We start from the raw sequence: 17,685 nt of genomic DNA, 5'->3' as shown, positions 1-17,685 counted from the left end.
CGAGCACGGTAACTAGTCATTATGCCAAAACCAGGAACGCGTTACTCGTTACTGGGATTTAGATAGACTTGGAACTTCGTGTGGAGGCATCGCGGAGCTTCCACAGATTCAGATTCAAAAGGTGAGGCAGGAGGAGAGACCCGAGGCGGCCGCCGGTCCGAGAGTGTCAGGTGAACTGAACTTCAGGTAAGAAGTTATGACCTGCAGTCCATCTGGGTCAGATATGAACCAGGTTTAGGTGGAGTTTATTTTAGCTGTGCTGACTTTTTCATACTGCGTGCTAGCTAGCATGATGGCGTTTCTATACAGCTGGGTGGTGCTATGTTACTGATGTTGAACTTTATTTTGTTCATACGGTTAATTATTAGAGTTTCCAACCATCCTGTAAAAAGACAGAATCGTCTCGTATTCAGAGAAATTTTCGTTTTGAGGTGAAAAGGAACAGTTTGTCCCGTAATTCAGCTACAATGAAAAAGACACAAAGCTGGAGTTATTCTGTCTTTATGCTGCACAGCTGCCTCTTCTCCTCTCATTCTCCCCCCTCTCTCTCCTGTTTCTACTTCAATCATGAAACTGATCAATGATCAGCTGATCGGCTCTCTTGTTTGTTTATCGCCCACTTTGCGCCAGAAACAGGAAACCAGCGGATGTCGCGCTAAACAACAGCAGCACGTTTAAGCTTGATCAGCTGTTGTTAGAATTTATTTAATATTAATTTCTAGTATCAGCTGATGTTTGCTGGAGCCACAGCTGTAAAGCTGCTGGTCATGATGTCGGTTTGGATATGTGGTGAGAGGGAAACATGAAGATGAAACCAGGAGATGTCCTTACTGAACCATCAGAGCTGAACAGGTGATGGAGAAACAGGTTTACCTTTTAGGTGACATGAATGAGTTGAAGTTATGAACTGTTTCTGAGAGACAAATAACACCAGGATCCTTTTCTAAGCAGCTGACAGCTGGTAACTGTGCAGGGGCGGGTCTAGCAAAGTGTTGCCAGGGGGGCAGGCAAATCAAATCACTTTTATTGTCACATCACATGTGCAGGTACACTGGTGCAGCACATTTGAGTGAAATTCATGTGAGTGAACTCTGTGTCAAACACTGAGCTTCAGTAAAGATTCATGTTGTATTTATTTATATGTCCTATCACCTTAAATCTTCACTCAAAGACGAGTACCTTTGACAGTGTGTATACAGATGTATCATATATAAGAGACAAATATTGTTCGTTTAATATGTTGGCATTACTAAATTTGGCTCAATGCTTACATACATGTGTAAAAAGCAAATGTACGAGCTGTGATAACTGTGTCTGATAGAATGAAGAGTCGACTGATATATGAAATATTCCTTTATTGGGTGAGAAAATCAGACCATGTCATAACTGCTGTAAGTCACACAGAATAGATATCAGAGCCTTAAACAGGCTGACGTCTGCTAAATGGGTCAAACTGGGCAGAAAGTCTACAAAAATATAACATCCGTCTCCTCCAGCTGTGCCTGAGGTTTATACGTTTGCAAAGGCCTCCACAGTGGATACAAACGTGGTGCTGACCTGCCTCGCCACAGGCTTCCACCCAGCAGAGCTCACAGTGACGATCAGAAGGAGTGGGCGTGTCCTGACTGCAGATGACGGCCTGAAGAGCTCAGGACTTCTTCCAAATCACCATGAAACCTTCCAGAGGAGAGAGTACGTGGAGGTTTTAACCAATGAGCATGCTGTGAAGGACTGGGGTAAGAAACCTTCTGCTGTACGTGGATATAACACAGCCAGTTATAGCCATGGTTTCCTTTACTAACACACAAAACACGCGCAGGTGTCACAGGCTGGGCACTACCATCCTGTCATCTGATTGGTCAGTTTATGCAGCCTGGCCTGCCTCAGTACCACAGCAGTGTAGTACCGTGTACCACCTGACATCCACAGGGGGCGCTGTTTCCCTCAGTGTAGTCATCAGCAGAGAGAGCAGTGCTGTTAGTCTGTTTAGAAGCTGCTCTGTTCAGTTTAAGGGTCACATGTTCCTCACCTGCACAGCTGATTTCATGATTTGTGTCACAGTAACAAACACAGTGTTGTGTGTTTCAGACGATCGTCTGCTCCCAGACTCAGAAGGAAGCTCAGTTCACATCCCCGTCGCTGCTGTGGTCGTCCCGCTCGTGGTCGTCGGTGTCGCTGTGGTTCTCCTGGTTCTGTATAAAAAACACGACAAATGGTAAGGCCTGGTGTACTGGGTAACAACTGTACCTCGTTGCTAACTGTTCATACTCACACGCCTGTGTTTAATACAGTTTAGTTCAGGTTAGTTTTTATATACTGGCAAATCACAGCAGTCGCCTCAAGGTGCTTTATGTTGTAATAAAGACTCTACAATAATTTATGGAGCGTCACTTTGGCGAAAGTTGGAATGAAAAACTCAATGCATCATGGGAATCCCTGGCAGCCTACGTCTATTGCAGCATAACTGAGGATTCAGGGTCACCTGGTCCAGCCCTAACTATATGCTTTAGCAAAAAGGAAAGTTTGAAGCCTGATCTTGAAAGTAGAGATAGTGTCTCTCTCCTGAATCCAAACTGGAAGCTGGTTCCACAGAAGAGGGGCCTGATGAGCAACCTTAGAGTTTCCTCATCTGTCAGTCTGAAGACAACGTTTATCTGCTGTCAACTCAAATCTCTGTTAGACACCAAAGTTTGGTTTGAAAATGATTAGCAGGTCTAAAGCTCATGTTAGTAAGTTGTGTTTGTATAAATCGACTCCTGGTTTATAGCAGGAGTGTGTTGCATTGTAATCATTGCATTCTGATTGTATTCACACTTTAAACTTGGATGTAAAAGGATTCATCAAAGAGACTGCGTGAAGATGCCAGAGCAGGCAGACACTGATGTGTTCTGAGTACCTGAGCATATAAACTAATTTTTCTTTCATCCTCACAGCTGTTGGAGCTAACAGCCAGAGTCATGTGACTCCACTGAATCCAACACATGGCTTTTAAAAAGTGTTCCTGCCCCTTTAAGCCAAACCTCCATCACAGGGACATTTAAATGAGCCTGCTCTAAGACGGTAAGAAAGTGGGATCATTTTTAAAGGTGCTTTGTAAATACATGTTGACTCAAAGCAAACTCTTACAGCAGGTTTGTGCAGCAGCGGGAATAAAATAGATGCTAAATCTGCTTGATCGTCATATAAATGTGACAAAATGCTTTTAAAGAAGATGGGTCAGAGGAACTGTTCACAGCTCAGAGCCTGATCACTCATCAAGTTTCAGTGTCAAACCAGGTGGGAGGAAGTATTTTAAAAATATTTATTATTTTAAATTCATTATTTAAGAATAGATTTTATGTGCCACAGTAGCCTCTGGACTGTTTCCTCATTACAATGGATTTGCCATCAGAAATAAAGAATCGTGAAAAGGAGGCGTGGTACTCTGTCAGTATATCTGTCAGTGCTGGTTTGGGTGTTTGGGGCAGAAACATGATGATTAAACATTTGAAAAAGTTCTGTTTTCAGACAGTAACGAGCACTTTTAATCTACGACGCTCACAAGAACCAGATTTAAATCCCACCTGGAAACTCAGCAGAACTGTTAGCGGCTAATGCTAGCAGCAGGGTCACAACAGGCTCGTCATGAAGTGTATTCAGTCCGTCCGTGTGCCACAGTAACAGGCTGCCAATTAAACACATTTAATTGTGTTAAATTGTTTTTTCTAATGTTCAGACTGAAGCTGACAAACAGCTGAAGAGCAGCAGACGAGTCGTCACAAGGCTGAACACGCGTTCATGGACCAGCAATGCTCATCAACTTTCTTTATGCACCTTAATTTAGTCTTTTTTGTATCATAATTTGATTCTTAACACAATTTATTTGTTATGTAATAAGATTATCTTCTTTATATTTAATGTGTTTCTCTCCTCGTGATGAAACTGATTCAATCTTTTGATCAATCAGTGAAATATCTGCTGTAAGACATCGGTCATCCTGAAATCTCTTCCTTCATTGTTCAAAGTGTTGAAAATGATCCTGGCTGTGACACAGGACAGCTGTGTTTAAAATGTGTTACAGTCTTTTATGTAAAAGCTGCTTGCATGTGTTGTGTACAGTCCTGTTGGGTTTATGTGTTACTTCCATGATCCCCGAGAACACAGGAGCCGTTAGGATCTGTGTCCACTGCTGTTTTACTGTATTTACGGCCTCTGGGTTCCTCCTTAGAAGAGCAGAAGGATGGCGTCTCCATAAAACCTCTCTCTGACGTTAAAGCTCGTTTCGCTTTCAACTTTTTAAATTTAAGTGAAGACAGAGGTGCTGGTGTTTGGACCCAGTGGTCCCTGTGAGTCCTCCTCTGTAGATTTGGGACTCCTGGAAGTTTATTTTAGACCTTTGTTACTGACTTTGGTTTTAAATTGGACTAAAATCAGAGCAGTGGTCCAGTTTTTAGAATGTAAGGCGACTGGCAGCAGTGAAATCTTCTCTTTGGCAGCACTTGGAAACAGCGATCCATGCTTTTATTTCTTCCGTGTGGACGACTGTAACTCTCCCGGTGTTTGGGTCAGTCAGTCGCTGCTCTGGCGCCTGCAGCTGAGCACATGTGCTTGTGTGACGCCCACAAGTGTATGGTCACAATTGTAATTTTGTTGTGAATTGTTTTTGATGTAAAAGACCTGATTTTATGGTCGTATTGCACTTTTCATTTAGCTTTATGGACAATGTAATTGCGTGGCATTGCCACAAGGGGGAGATAGTGGTGAGTGCGATAGGCTGTTGCAACGCGTCTCGGCCTCAGACGAGGAAGAGCCTGCAGACCGAACGCAACTGATGTCTCCTGTCTCTGCTTTTCTGTTAAAAAAACAGGTCAGTAGTTCAAGTTTGCTCACCACAATGTACATATAAAGGCAAGAAACCTTTTTCTGTCTTAGTTTAAAGACCGCAAATGTTGTGAGAGAGTGTGTTTTCACTGATTGAGAGAAAGCTAACTATACCGCCATTTGTAATGGCAGCCGCCATTTCACTCGTAGTCTAAATAGGCAGCTGGTCTTATTATCTGTTTTATTTTGTGACAAATGGAGCTCTTAGACACTTCTTTTATCCTGGCATTATTGGAAGTTACAGTTGATTAGGACCTACCCAGTTCTTATGTGTCAAATGTAAATAGTCTGATGTATACTGTTTGTGGATGATTGTGAACTGTTTGTGAGCAAGGGAAGAATATTTTTGTTTATTGGTTACAAATGTAATATATTGTTTGAATCTGTTAAAGTATAAGAAAAGTATAAAGGTGACATAAGCGGGTTAATTGCAGTGTTAGTGGTGCTGCACAGAAATGTTTTGATGCTGAAATGCAGTAAAATTGGTTACAGATTTATTGTAAATAAGGATGTTCATATACAATGATTATTTTGTAAGTTTATTCTTGTGAGAGTGCAAGGTAACCAAAAGGGTTTGAGCAATGGACCTAATTGAATGTTTGTGTTGTTAAAAGCGAAATGTGTGTGTCTAAATGAAAAGAAAAGGACGTTGTTAAACTCTGTTAATAAATCAGACGAGGAAGAGCCTGCAGACCGAACGCAACTGATGTCTCCTGTCTCTGCTTTTCTGTTAAAAAAACAGTTTAAAAACAGACCCCATCGAAGGCCTGTAACACTGGCCTCACCGGCTGCCTGTGTCCTTCAGAGCTCATTTTAAAATTCTCATGTTTGTTTTTAAACGCCTTCAGTCTCGCCCACCTCTCTGAGCGTCTTCATCCTCACACACCCTGCTGGCCGCTCAGGTCAGCTGACCAGCAGCTCCTGGAAGATCAGGAGGAAGCTCAGAGGGGGCGGGGCCTTTTCTATCGTTGCATTTACGAAAATAATTGATTAAATTAATTATTTAATTAATTATTTTATTCTTTTTATGATTTGGCTTTTATTTATATCGTATGTAACTTTTTTTATTTAGTTCCAATGTATCAGCTGTGGTTGTTTTAAAGTATTTTATAAATAAAGGTTTGTTCTTATGCACCAAACGTCGCAGCTTCCTGTTAAAACCCTGTTTAAACACGTGTAGCTCAGCAGATTTACAAACACTGAGCTCTTTCTGAAGCGTCGCTGTTGGAGCGCCGAGCTTCAGCACGTGCACACTGTAGATGTTGTGTCAGTGTTTTTCTTATTTGTTCTTTCTTGGTGTTGCACAAAATACACACAGTTAAGAATTACATACAGTCTTATATGATCCACGCGTCCGGGGTCAGAGAGATGCTCACATGCTAAGCTACAGCATGGCACAGTGGGCGATCACTGTCAGAAATAAGTCGAGTCAGATTCTCCAAGATCAGGCAGAGCATCAGAGGAAGGAATGATCTGGATGTCTCTGATGGAGGCCAAAGTAATAAAGCCCACTGCACCACGGCCGTCACGGGAGGACGATCCTCACAGGTCGTGTTTCACAGCTGGGAAACCAAAGCCACGACTTCAGAGTCCAGGCGTGCACGACACTGTTCATCCACGGGGGACTTTGCTCCTTCTCAGGCTCCTCAAACCCGGATGTTGTCCTCCCAGCTCTCGCCACGTGGCCCTCCTCCACCTCCTCTCCTGACAGCAGGAAGTGTGACTCCACCTCCACGGGTCCAACCCGGTCTGCCTCGCTCACTCACTCCATCCTGACCCGGGCTTACTGAGTGTGGTTAAAATGATACTTTAGTCATCAGATGGCTTTGCATCAAATATAATAAACCTCTACCAGAAATCCACAGAAATAGAAGCAACCTGAGATCAGACCTGGACAGAAGATTTTAAAATGTCATAAACAATAATAAAAAGATATTTCACAAACAGTTTCTTTGAACCACAGTTATTTAATTTAAATTACGTAAAAAATAATCTTCTGTTGTTTTAAATGTGCTATAAATACACAGGGTTTCACATCAAAGGTTACTTTTACTCAGCAACTTCACACATAACTCATCTTTCAGTTATATTCACGTGGTGTAGAGGGTACTTTCCCCCGTGGGCTGTGTGACTCTGAGCGCTGCCTCATTCAGAGCATCTCTCTGTCGGACACGCAGCGTGAACTCGGTGTGATCGGGGAGCCGAGGCTTTAAAGGGATTTAAAATGTTCATCGTGGCTTTTCTGCTGCTGTGGGCTCCAGGACTAACGGAGAGCGCCGGTGAGTCCCCGTTTCTAACACAGGCTGTGCCGTTAGTCCCGCGTGTCTGTGGGTCGCTCTTTTATTGAGAAACAAAGAGAGTGAACCTGAGCCGGGCACGAGCCTGAGTTACGTGCTCAGCCAACGAGAGCCCGGATGTCCAATGTTTCTGTGTATTTTTATGTGTAATATCTTTACGCATGTTGGTGAACAGACTTCGCTGAACAGCCTTTACAAAGAGGTTAAATATAGAATTTAAAAAATATCTGTTTTTCAAGTATCTTCACAACTCTGTGTTATTGTACTGACACCAACCAGTCCTTTATCCCCACTTACAATCTTTTTACAGAACTATTGTAATATTTGCTCCCAGTTCTGCTGCTGTTGGCCAGCTTACTCTGACAAAAGACGTGTTTGATGTTAATGAGATTTGTTTAACTGCATAAATAAAGGTTATGTTAAAGTCGCTGCCAAAAACTGATCTAGCTTGTTACACGAATGTTGTTTGTGGCTCAAGATGACTTTGTGTCATCCATGAGGGAAGCATTTGACATGTTTCACATATTATAGCCCAACAACTTACTTATAGCAGTTTAAATACGAGCAGTTTTTGACAAATACTGGCACCGAGCCGGAGGGCGGCGGACAGAGTCTACGCACGTGTGACGGTTACCGTGGAGAAGCAGCCGTTAGTCTTTGTGCACGTGGTAACACGTGGTTAACGGAAACTCATTCAGCATCAGCTGCACGCGCACAGACACGTCCGTTTGGTTTCGCGCCTTTATTTTATTTACTTTTATCGATCTGTTCATCGATAAAGTCCGGATCAGATGAATTTTCATCCTCATCGATACAGAGACGAGGAAGTAACTTCAAACTTTAACGCCAACATCTAGAAATGACGTCACGGTAACGGCGGCCGCGCTCGTGACGTCAGTTCATCTTGAATTTTCACGTTATTTCCCGACTGAGCGTCGTGAACAAAGCGGGGTCCCACTCCCACGCGGTTCCTCTGAGCGGTGAGGTAGAAACAAGTGAAATAACCCGTGAATATTTCACAGCGCACAGCCTGCGTGTTTATACTGTGTCACGGTAAAGGTGGCAAACTACAAAATACTGAGCAACACATAAAGTCCACGTTAAGCAGAAACAGATGAAACAGACCGACAGTGACTCAGTGCTACCGCTGTTCTGACCCTCCTATTTAAACTGCTGTAAACATGTCAGCTGTTTCCCTCATCATGATATCCGGTCACTGTGAGCCACAAACAACATTCCTGTCACAAAGTCGAAGCTGCAGTCAGCTTTTGGCAAAGTGACTTTCATGTGTCCTTTAAAATAAACTTGTTGGCATTAAAAATGTATGTTTAAGAGTAATCTGCGCAGCCGACAGTGCAACAAATGTAACAGTAGTTCCGGGTTGGTTATAATGTAGGTGCAATAACGCAGAGTTATGAAGATACTTGAGAAACTATTTCTCAAATTTTATATAACGCCTGTGTAAATCCTGTTCACTGGAGTCTTTTTACCAACATAAGTGAAAACATTACACAGAAAACACAGAAACAGTTTTTGGCTCCATATCAGCTCAGCCTGAGTTTGTATTTCAAAATAAGAGCCTCTTGAAATTCTGTACAATTTCAAAGTGCAATTATTTTGAAATACAAACTCAGAGTGACTTGAGATTGATACTTGATACTGATTCAACTTTACCCAAGAAAACATGAAAACTAGCAGCTCAAAATAAAAATAGATAAGGAAGTCTTTGAAAAATATCATGTGCACAGAAAACGAGCCCACGCAGTCAGCTTTCTACACTCTGAAGAACAGCTGTCACTGCTGGATTCAACATCTGTTCTCTACAAGAGGAACACACACACACACACACACACACACACACACACACACACACACACACACACACAGTCTGAGTAAAATACAGATGAAGGCTGATCAGTATCGGTACCTTCACAGCTGCAGTTTTGTCGCCTCGCTGGCAGGAAACGTGAAAAAGGAAATCACCAACGGTTTAATGAGAAGTGTCGGTTCCTAAAGAGGCTTAAACAAAGAGAGAGAGCAGACTCAGGATCGTGCACAGGTCAGAGAGGTGTCAGTTTGTGTAGCAGTAACATGACACCCGCTTTGCCTCAGACACCACTCTGTGTGGTGGCACCACCTCACTGCTCCACCTGAAGCAGCTGTCTGAAGGTCTGGTTCACACATCCTGGTTCACAGAAACAGACGTTTAAAGCTTTAAAAGCACCGAGACGATGCTCTGCTGTTAGTTTGTCTCTACTTTTCTAACTGATCTGTGATCAGTGTGAGGATGTGGTGTGAGCGCTGCTCTATAAAGGTTAATAATCAACCACTGACGCTGAGCTCAGTCACAGTTTTCACTAAAGCGCCTCGTTTGACCTGCTCCGTCACCATGGTAACTAATGCTTGACGATGAGAGTTTGGATTGAAGTGAGCAGGAAGATTTCAAATTCAAATTCAAACTTTATTTGTCACATACACAGTCATACACAGTACGATATGCAGTGAAATGCTTACACAACTGCTCGTGACCTAAAATAAAAGACGATAGGAGAGGAAATAAATATGAAAATTAAAATAAAGGGTCAATTTAACTATGAAGGAATAAAATAAAATATAAAAATTAAAGTTAAAAATAAAATAACTGTACAAAAAAATACACAATATAGAAATATATAAGAATATATGAAGAAACATAGAACAATAAGAGCAGCTGTACGAGTAATAAATGGTATGAATAAATATAATGTGCAGGGTTGTGTAATCCACATGTGTAAGTGTCTTGTGCAGTGCAAATATGCTTAAAGTGATTTATTTAAGTGACTTGTGATAAAGTGATCCGATTAGATGACCACGCAGTGTAGTTGTGCAGCAGCCACTGGTGTAAACAATGTCCAGAAAGTCCAGTGTGTGTAAGAACCATATGTGTGGGTCAGTACTGTGTGGTGGTGTGATTGAGAGACCGTATCACCTGCAGGAAGAAGCTCCTCCTCAGTCTCTCTGTGTTGGTCTTCAGGGAGCGGAATCGCTTTCCTGACCTCAGCAGAGAGAACAGTCTGTTGTTGGGATGGCTGAGGTCCTTCACGATCTTCCTGGCCTTGGTCCAGCACCGCCTGCTGTAGATTGAGTGCAGGTCAGGGAGCTCGGAGCGGATGGTGCGCTCAGCTGATCGCACAACCCTCTGTAGAGCTCGTCTGTCCTGCATGGTGCTGTTCCCGAACCAGGTTGAGATGTTTCCCGTAGGGCTGTGCAATATGACCAAAATCTCATCTCTTGATATAAAACATCTATCGTCCGATAACGATAGAAATCACAAAAATGTAACATTTTCTGTAAATTCTGTGAATCTCGTGTTGCTGCAGTGTTTCCAGCTGGGCGTCGTGTACCTGGAGTGTTTTAACCGATGCATGAAACGATACATTTTTACACATAAGTTGTAACGGCCGCCGTTTCCTTTGTGAGTATTTATTACACGGCGTGCTGCGGGGAAAAGCCTGTTCTAACGTTTGAGTCTAAGGTTTATTTTTTTGCACCTGGCGTCTTTTTTACTTCTCATCCGTAAACTCTGCATACTCTTTCATGTGATTCCGTTTATTTTGACAACACATAAAAACAGGCGCTTGTCCGTCCGTAGTGTGGTTATATTAAATATAAGAGAAAGACCGTGTGTCACCAGGGTGCCAATTTTAAATACACGTAGACATTGAGGGTTAGCAGGAGGGACCATGCGCTTACCTGCTGCTCTCTGGCAGGTAGCTCCATGCCCTCCTGGGTTTTAAATGCACCTTAGAACACACATGCATCAACACTACAATGAGCGGGTGGAGGGAGGTTTGGAGTCTTCTCCCACCCCCGTTCTCTGCGACCTGCTGGAGTGTGGGGCCTCCCTGCTGCTGCGGAGTCGGGGCGGTCTGCCTCTCCCCACCGCAGGGAAAAGGGTAACACCACCTGGGTCTGGGTGCAGTTCCTCCCTCCAGGGGCGGGGGCACCTAGACCCGGTTTGTAGAGTACGCTTGGGGAGTGTGATCGTGTGTACAGCGTCTCTTTATGTCTGTCTCCACGTTGGTTGAGTGTGGAGTAAGTGCATATGAGAGCATGAGGGTGGGAATGGATGTTTGTGTCTGTGTGTGCCTGTATGTCTGTGTCTATATGTCAGGTTGGGTGTCAGGCGCCACCTCTCTGGGGACATCTCAGGCCCTCCAAGGTTTGGAGGCCTATCTCCCCCTACCACCACTTCCCCTGCCAGTGGCGGACTCCCTCAGACATCAGTGCGTTGGTGGTTCTTTGTGTCCGGGGATGGGCGTCCAGGTACACACCGGCTCACTGCTTGGCGGCCGCTTATCGGGGCCTGGAGCCTGGGGCTCGCTCGGGCCACTTCGGAGGTGGGGTGCCCCCGGCCTCTCGGCCTGGGGCTCGGTCACTCAGGCACAGCTGGCTGCCGGCGGAGCTCACGGGCGCGTCACTGCAACTCCCCCTGGCTTCTGCTCCGCGGCTGCTGAGTGAGCCCTCATCTGGGACTCTCCTCAGCTCTTTCTGGGACAGTGGCGCAGCTGCCCCTCTGTTGGTCTTCCTTGGTCTCTTGTGTTCTGAGGGCCTCTGGATGTCTGGAGTTTTGATCTCCTCCACACCTGCTTCACGCCCTGGAGGACGGGGCTGTGGCCCCCCCACACCCTCTAGCAGATCATTACATGAAGGAACCTTTTAAAAAAACAAGCGCGTCCATGCTCACAGGTGTACACACGGGTGATCGCACCCACAAACTACACCCTTTTTGGCTCCTACCTCAAAGCACACTGTGTTCTGTTGATCTTATGTGCTGCACAATAATGTTTAACATTTAGTATTTACTGTCATATTCCCATATATCATTGTGATGTTGTTTATTCTATTACTCTTGTTCTCTTCTGCTTGCTTTCTTTTTTCTTTCTCAGCAGGTGATCCAGGTGATTGATATATGCATTTTTTGTCTGCTTATTTTGTTGTTTTTGTTTTTTTGCCCTTTAGCCCCATCCCTCTTCTCTGCTGTTTTTCTTTCAAAAAATAAAAAATAAATAAGAGAAAGAGAGAACTTTAAGAAAGTAATACAGCCACTACTGTGACCATCAAAGCGATGAGAAAATATTGCCGTAAACAGTTTATTTTGCTACACCATGAAACAAACGATAGCGTAAAATGAAACGATAGACGTTTTCATATCGTCATCCGATATATATCGTTATATCGAACAGCCCTAGTTTCCCGTCAGGATGCTCTCTATGGTGCACGAGTAAAAGTTCCTGAGCACCTTGGAGGGCAGTTGGAAGTCTCTCAAGCGTCTGAGGTGGTAGAGACGCTGTCGGGCCTTTTTCACCACGGTGTTGATGTGACAGGACCATGACAGGTCCTGCGTGATGTGAACTCCGAGGTATTTGAAGCTGTCCACTCTCTCCACTGGGCACTCGTTGATGACGGGGGTCTGGTAGTTCCTCTCCTGCTTAGTGCTGAAGTCCACTATCAGCTCCTTTGTCTTACTGACGTTTAGAAGGAGGTTGTTCCTCTGGCACCAGTTCTCCAGATTCCTAATCTCCTTCAGGTAGGCCGTCTCGTTGTTATCAGAGATCAGGCCCACCACGACGGTGTCGTCAGCAAACTTGATGATGGTGGTGGAGCTGGTAGTGGCCACACTCATAACGCAGAGAGCTTCGACTGATGCGACTTTATTCTCCCCTCTTTAAACCAGTTTGTGACAATATGGCGCCGTGAAAACTATAAAGACGCACAAACAAATGCCATTCTAACATTTAAGCAGAAAGTGCAGAAATGTTCACATTTTACTATGTAGAAAATTATTTTGATGAAGTCAAATCGTGACATTGACATAAATCAATAGCTTTTAAACAATTTATGTTACATTTAATAAAATGAATTAACGACGAGCTTTCTGTCTCTTAAATACATAAACAATCATTTGCAATCATTAAACCTCTTTCTGCTTCCAAGCGTGCTAATCATGCTGAACCAGCAGCAGCTCCATGCACATCTCTGAGCCAGTCTAACCACAAACAGATGACATGCATATACACAAAAAACGAATTCAACCACATTGAGTAAACTTTCAAAGCTACAGCCTGTGACAGAGAAATAAAATACATAGTTCTGCTCAAGAGTTGGGAGTTTGCCTTGTAATTGGAAGGTTGCCGGTTCGATCCCCGGCTTGGACAGTCTCATTCGTTGTGTCCTTGGGCACCCGTTGCCTACTGGTGGTGGTCAGAGGGCCCGGTGGTGCCAGTGTCCCGGCAGCCTCGCCTCTGTCAGTGCGCCCCAGGGTGGCTGTGGCTACAATGTAGCTGCCATCAGTGTGTGAATGGGTGGATGACTGGATGTAGTCCTAAGGACTAGTAAAAGCGCGATACAAATACAGGCCATTTACCATTAACCCTGCATATCACCTGATAGTTAAACCTTTACTCAAAAAGCATCTCTAGACCCAGCAGTCTTAGCTAATTATAGGCCAATCTCCAACCTTCCTTTATATCAAACATCCTTGAAAGAGTAGTTGTCAAACAGCTAACAGATCATCTGCAGAGGTTTATTTGAAGAGTTTCAGTCAGGTTTCAGAGCTCATCACAGCACAGAAACAGCTTTAGTGAAGGTTACAAATGATCTTCTTATGGCCTCTGACAGTGGACTCATCTCTGTGCTTGTCCTGCTAGACCTCAGTGCAGCGTTCGATACTGTCGACCATAATATCCTATTAGAGCGATTAGAACATGCTGTAGGTATTACAGGTACTGCACTGCAGTGGTTTGTATCATATCTATCTAATAGACTCCAGTTTGTGCATGTAAATGGAGAGTCCTCTTCACACACTGAGGTTAATGATGGAGTGTAGCATGTGGGAAAGGTTGTTTTTAAAACAGTAAGGCTTCTGTTCCTACTGCTGAGGTGAACGGATAAGTCTTTTATGTTTCATAAAACGCACCCAGAGAGAGGCCTATTTTAAAAACATGAGTGAGATCTGCTGATGCATCTCACCTGTGTTTAATAAAATTTCCTTCTGTGACTTTCAGACACTCACTCCCTCCATTACATCTACACGGCGTTCTCCAAGCCTGTCGGCCTCCCGGGCATCCACGAGTTCACAGCCATGGGTTTGCTGGACAACAGGATGATCGACTACTTTGACAGCGAGCATCAGGCAAAGGTTCCCAAACAGGAGTGGATGAGAGAGCGTTTACCTGCTGATTACTGGGATAAAGGCACACAGTCCCGCAAGAGCAAGCAGCAGTGGTTCAAGGTCAACATCGGCATCCTGATGGAGCGAATGAGGCAGAATGACTCAAGCAGTAAGTTGTCGCTTCGTTTTAATCCTGACGCACACATCATGGTGTCCTCTCTGAATCTCTGTTCTTCTGATATCTTGTTCATTTCTGTCACTGTTGGTCCTTCAGACCCTCACGTTCTTCAGTGGATGCACGGCTGTGAGGCTGAAACGAATCCTGATGGCACGCTCAGGTTTGTCCGAGGCGTGGACATGTACAGCTACGATGGAGACGACTTCCTGTCCTTCGATGATAGAAGCGGAGTCTGGGTCGCTCCGACTCCCGAGGCAGAAGCCACCAAGATGAAGTGGGACAACGTCCAGGTGCTGAAAGAGTACACCAAGGGATACCTGGAGAACGAGTGCATCGATTGGCTGAGCAAGTTTGTGAATTATGGACAACAGCAGCTCAAACAGAAATGTATGTTTGTCATAAATAAAAATAATATTATCATTTATTTATTTTTAAACATTGTTAATAGACTTTTTAGAATTAGTTGTGGTAATATGACCTCACATAATTATTGTGTTCTTGGTCAGTTTCATAGAAGCGCCTTCACTGATGGATTATTCCACTGTCACCGAGTCTCTTTCACGCACCTTTGAGACAAATTGAACCAAAACACACAAAAACCATCAAACTAGAGCCTCACCACGTCTGCCTCGTCTCACACAGTGTGCCAGACGCCACATAAACATCAAACCAACGCACTTATCACTTTCCATTTCCTCCATCCAGCTCCACCTGATCTGCACGTGTTTGCAAAGAACTCCAGAGTGCAGACAAACATCGTCCTCACCTGCCTCGCCACGGGCTTCTACCCCAAAGACGTCACAGTGACGATCAGGAGGAACGAACGTGTTCTGACCGCAGACGACGGCCTGAAGAGCTCAGGACTTCTCCCCAATGACGACGACACGTTCCAGAGGAGAGAGTACGTGGAGGTTTTAAAGTCTGACCCGGCTACATACAGCTGCGAGGTTTTTCACGAAGCGACCGGTGTGAGAATTTCTAAGAGCTGGGGTAAGAAACTGTCATGGTTGTAAAAATGTTCTTTTAACTGGAGACACAAACAGACTCTGCTGTTCACTGTGTAGGTTTCTTCCTGTCCTGTCATCTGATTGGTCAGTTTATGCATCAGTAACACAGCAGTGTAATACCGTGTGCTACCTGACATCCACAGGGGGCGCTGTTTCCCTCAGTGTAGTCATCAGCAGAGAGAGCAGTGCTGTTAGTCTGTTTAGAAGCTGCTGTGTTCAGCTTTAAGGGTCACATGTTCCTCACCTGCACAGCTGATTTTCACAGCAGCACAACTGAAAATGAACCAAAGGTGAAGTAATGTTCTTGTTTTGTGTGTTTAGATCTCAGCCTGTTACCTGTTCCTGATGACGATGGATCTGCTGTCACTGGTCTGGTGGCAGCACTCCTGCTCGTGCTCATCGGTGTAGGCGTGATTCTGCTGGTCCTACGTAAAAGACGCAATAATGGTAAGAACGAACAGCCCGTGTGTCAGCACCGGGTGATTTTAAGTGTGGCGATGGCACCAAGAATCAGACCATCAAACAAAAGCATCTGACTTTACCCACTCTGTGTGTGTGTGTGTGTGTTTCTCTGCATGCATGCAGAAACACAGCAGATGAGTTTTAATGCTTGCTGTCTGTCTGTGCTCGCAGGCAGGAGCAGCGCAGATACACCAGAGTCGCAGGAGTTGAACGATGTTCGTCAGGAGTAACAGTGAGTTTCTCTCTCATCGTTCTCAGATGTTTTATTACCTACACGTGTCGATTCTCTGCCCTCAGATGTGTAACTGCCTCCGAGCGTGCACGAGTCACAGTGAAGGCTCATAAGATGAAGCACACAATGAGGCGGTGTGCATGTTTCACGGAGTTTTGTGTGTGCTTGTTTTCTGCACAGTGTATTTATGTTTCATGTGCACATGTTGGTGAATGAGGCTCAGAGTGAGTAATAGCACCATCACCGTCTCTGTCGCCTCCTCTGAGCTGAGGACAGCAGCTGTCCTGACTCTGCTTCCTGCTGTTGTTGCTTGCATGATGTTCCAGATGTTCACAGCTGGTCAGAGGTCTGGACTGCAGGTGGACTTTCTCCTAAGAGTAGATGCAGTCTGCAGTTTAGCATCGTCCTGCTGAAACATGAAAACATCGTCTGGGTGGATGCTCCAACTGCTACCTACCTGTCAGCACTGATGGAGCTTTTCCAGATGTGCCAGCTGCCACACCCAGAGGCACTGATGCCCCTGGAGGTGTGGCAGGTCTCACCACCGTCTTTAAACTTCGTGCTGCCATCACTGTGACACTCTTCTCCACCCACTCCACCCTGCTGTTCTTCACCTCTCCTGTAAAGGAGGAGGAGAACGCCGCCAGACTGACCAGTTAACCTGATGAGTTTCAAACTGTTCCTCCAGCTGTTTCTTTTAACTCAAACTTCCTTTTTTTGTTGACCTCAAACGACTCTGAGACGCATCACTGCTCAAATTGAGCTAAAGTTTGTATCAATGGGGTTTGCTGGTTATGAGTAACTGAGCATGTAAAATAACGCTGCTGCGTTCATCCCTGCAGATGGAGATCAGAGCTTCCACAGAAGCACATCGAGACTCGGTGGGACCAGATTTACCGAAACAACACAAACATTTGTTGCACTTTACAGGTGGATCAGCATTAAATGGGATTCCATTTAATTCAATGGATGGGTTTAAAGAATTGTTAATGCCCCTTGCAGCCAAATCTACGGTGGCCCTGAGAGGTCCAACTTCAACAACAACAAAAAAAGCAAACAGAAAACACTGCAGAAGCAGACCAAGCACAACCACAGTGTTTCTGGGGACGCAATAATGTGACGGACCGGCTGAGGAAGTGACAGAAACCAAAAGATGTGAAGAGTTGAACTGAAACACGCTTAAAGAAAGCTTTAAGGGTTAATCTGTGAAAATAATGTAATAATAATGTGTGTTTTAATCACATGATTCCTGTAACACATGTTTGCTGTTGGGGGGCAGAGCAGGTCATACAACTCAATTCATTTTGATTTATATGGCACCAAATCACAACAACAGCCTTGTTGAAGCTGGCGGCACGGTGGCATTGTGTTTGGCACTGTTGCCTCACAACAAAATGGTCCTGAGTTCAATTCAGGCAGTGTTTCTGTATGAAGTTTGCATGTTCTCCCTGTGTTTGTGTGGGTTCGTCCAAGGACATGCAGTTTGTAAGGATAGC

The 17,685-nt window shown here is 44.5% G+C and overlaps 1 protein-coding gene and 1 long non-coding RNA gene across 2 annotated transcripts; both read left to right on the top strand.

Moving 5' to 3' along the window:
* The first annotated feature begins 2,938 nt into the window (after nucleotides 1-2,938).
* LOC113014788 (uncharacterized) lies at nucleotides 2,939-5,563 on the top strand. Its single transcript, XR_003271015.1, has 2 exons — nucleotides 2,939-3,060; nucleotides 3,716-5,563. It is a non-coding gene; the product is annotated as an uncharacterized LOC113014788 (long non-coding RNA).
* A 1,301-nt stretch (nucleotides 5,564-6,864) lies between these two features.
* LOC113014786 (H-2 class I histocompatibility antigen, L-D alpha chain-like) lies at nucleotides 6,865-17,611 on the top strand. The gene is made up of 7 exons (XM_026156517.1): nucleotides 6,865-7,139; nucleotides 14,204-14,479; nucleotides 14,585-14,875; nucleotides 15,194-15,478; nucleotides 15,817-15,942; nucleotides 16,129-16,189; nucleotides 17,032-17,611. The coding sequence occupies exons 1-6, from the start codon at nucleotides 7,085-7,087 to the stop codon at nucleotides 16,185-16,187; spliced, it is 1,092 nt and encodes a 363-aa protein (XP_026012302.1). The 5' UTR covers nucleotides 6,865-7,084; the 3' UTR covers nucleotides 16,188-16,189; nucleotides 17,032-17,611.
* Nucleotides 17,612-17,685: the final 74 nt, after the last annotated feature.

The sequence above is a fragment of the Astatotilapia calliptera genome, chromosome 22 (genome assembly GCF_900246225.1).
Source record: "Astatotilapia calliptera chromosome 22, fAstCal1.2, whole genome shotgun sequence".
Classification (NCBI taxonomy): Eukaryota; Metazoa; Chordata; class Actinopteri; order Cichliformes; family Cichlidae; genus Astatotilapia; species Astatotilapia calliptera.
This window is presented reverse-complemented; position numbering and strand designations above follow the sequence as displayed.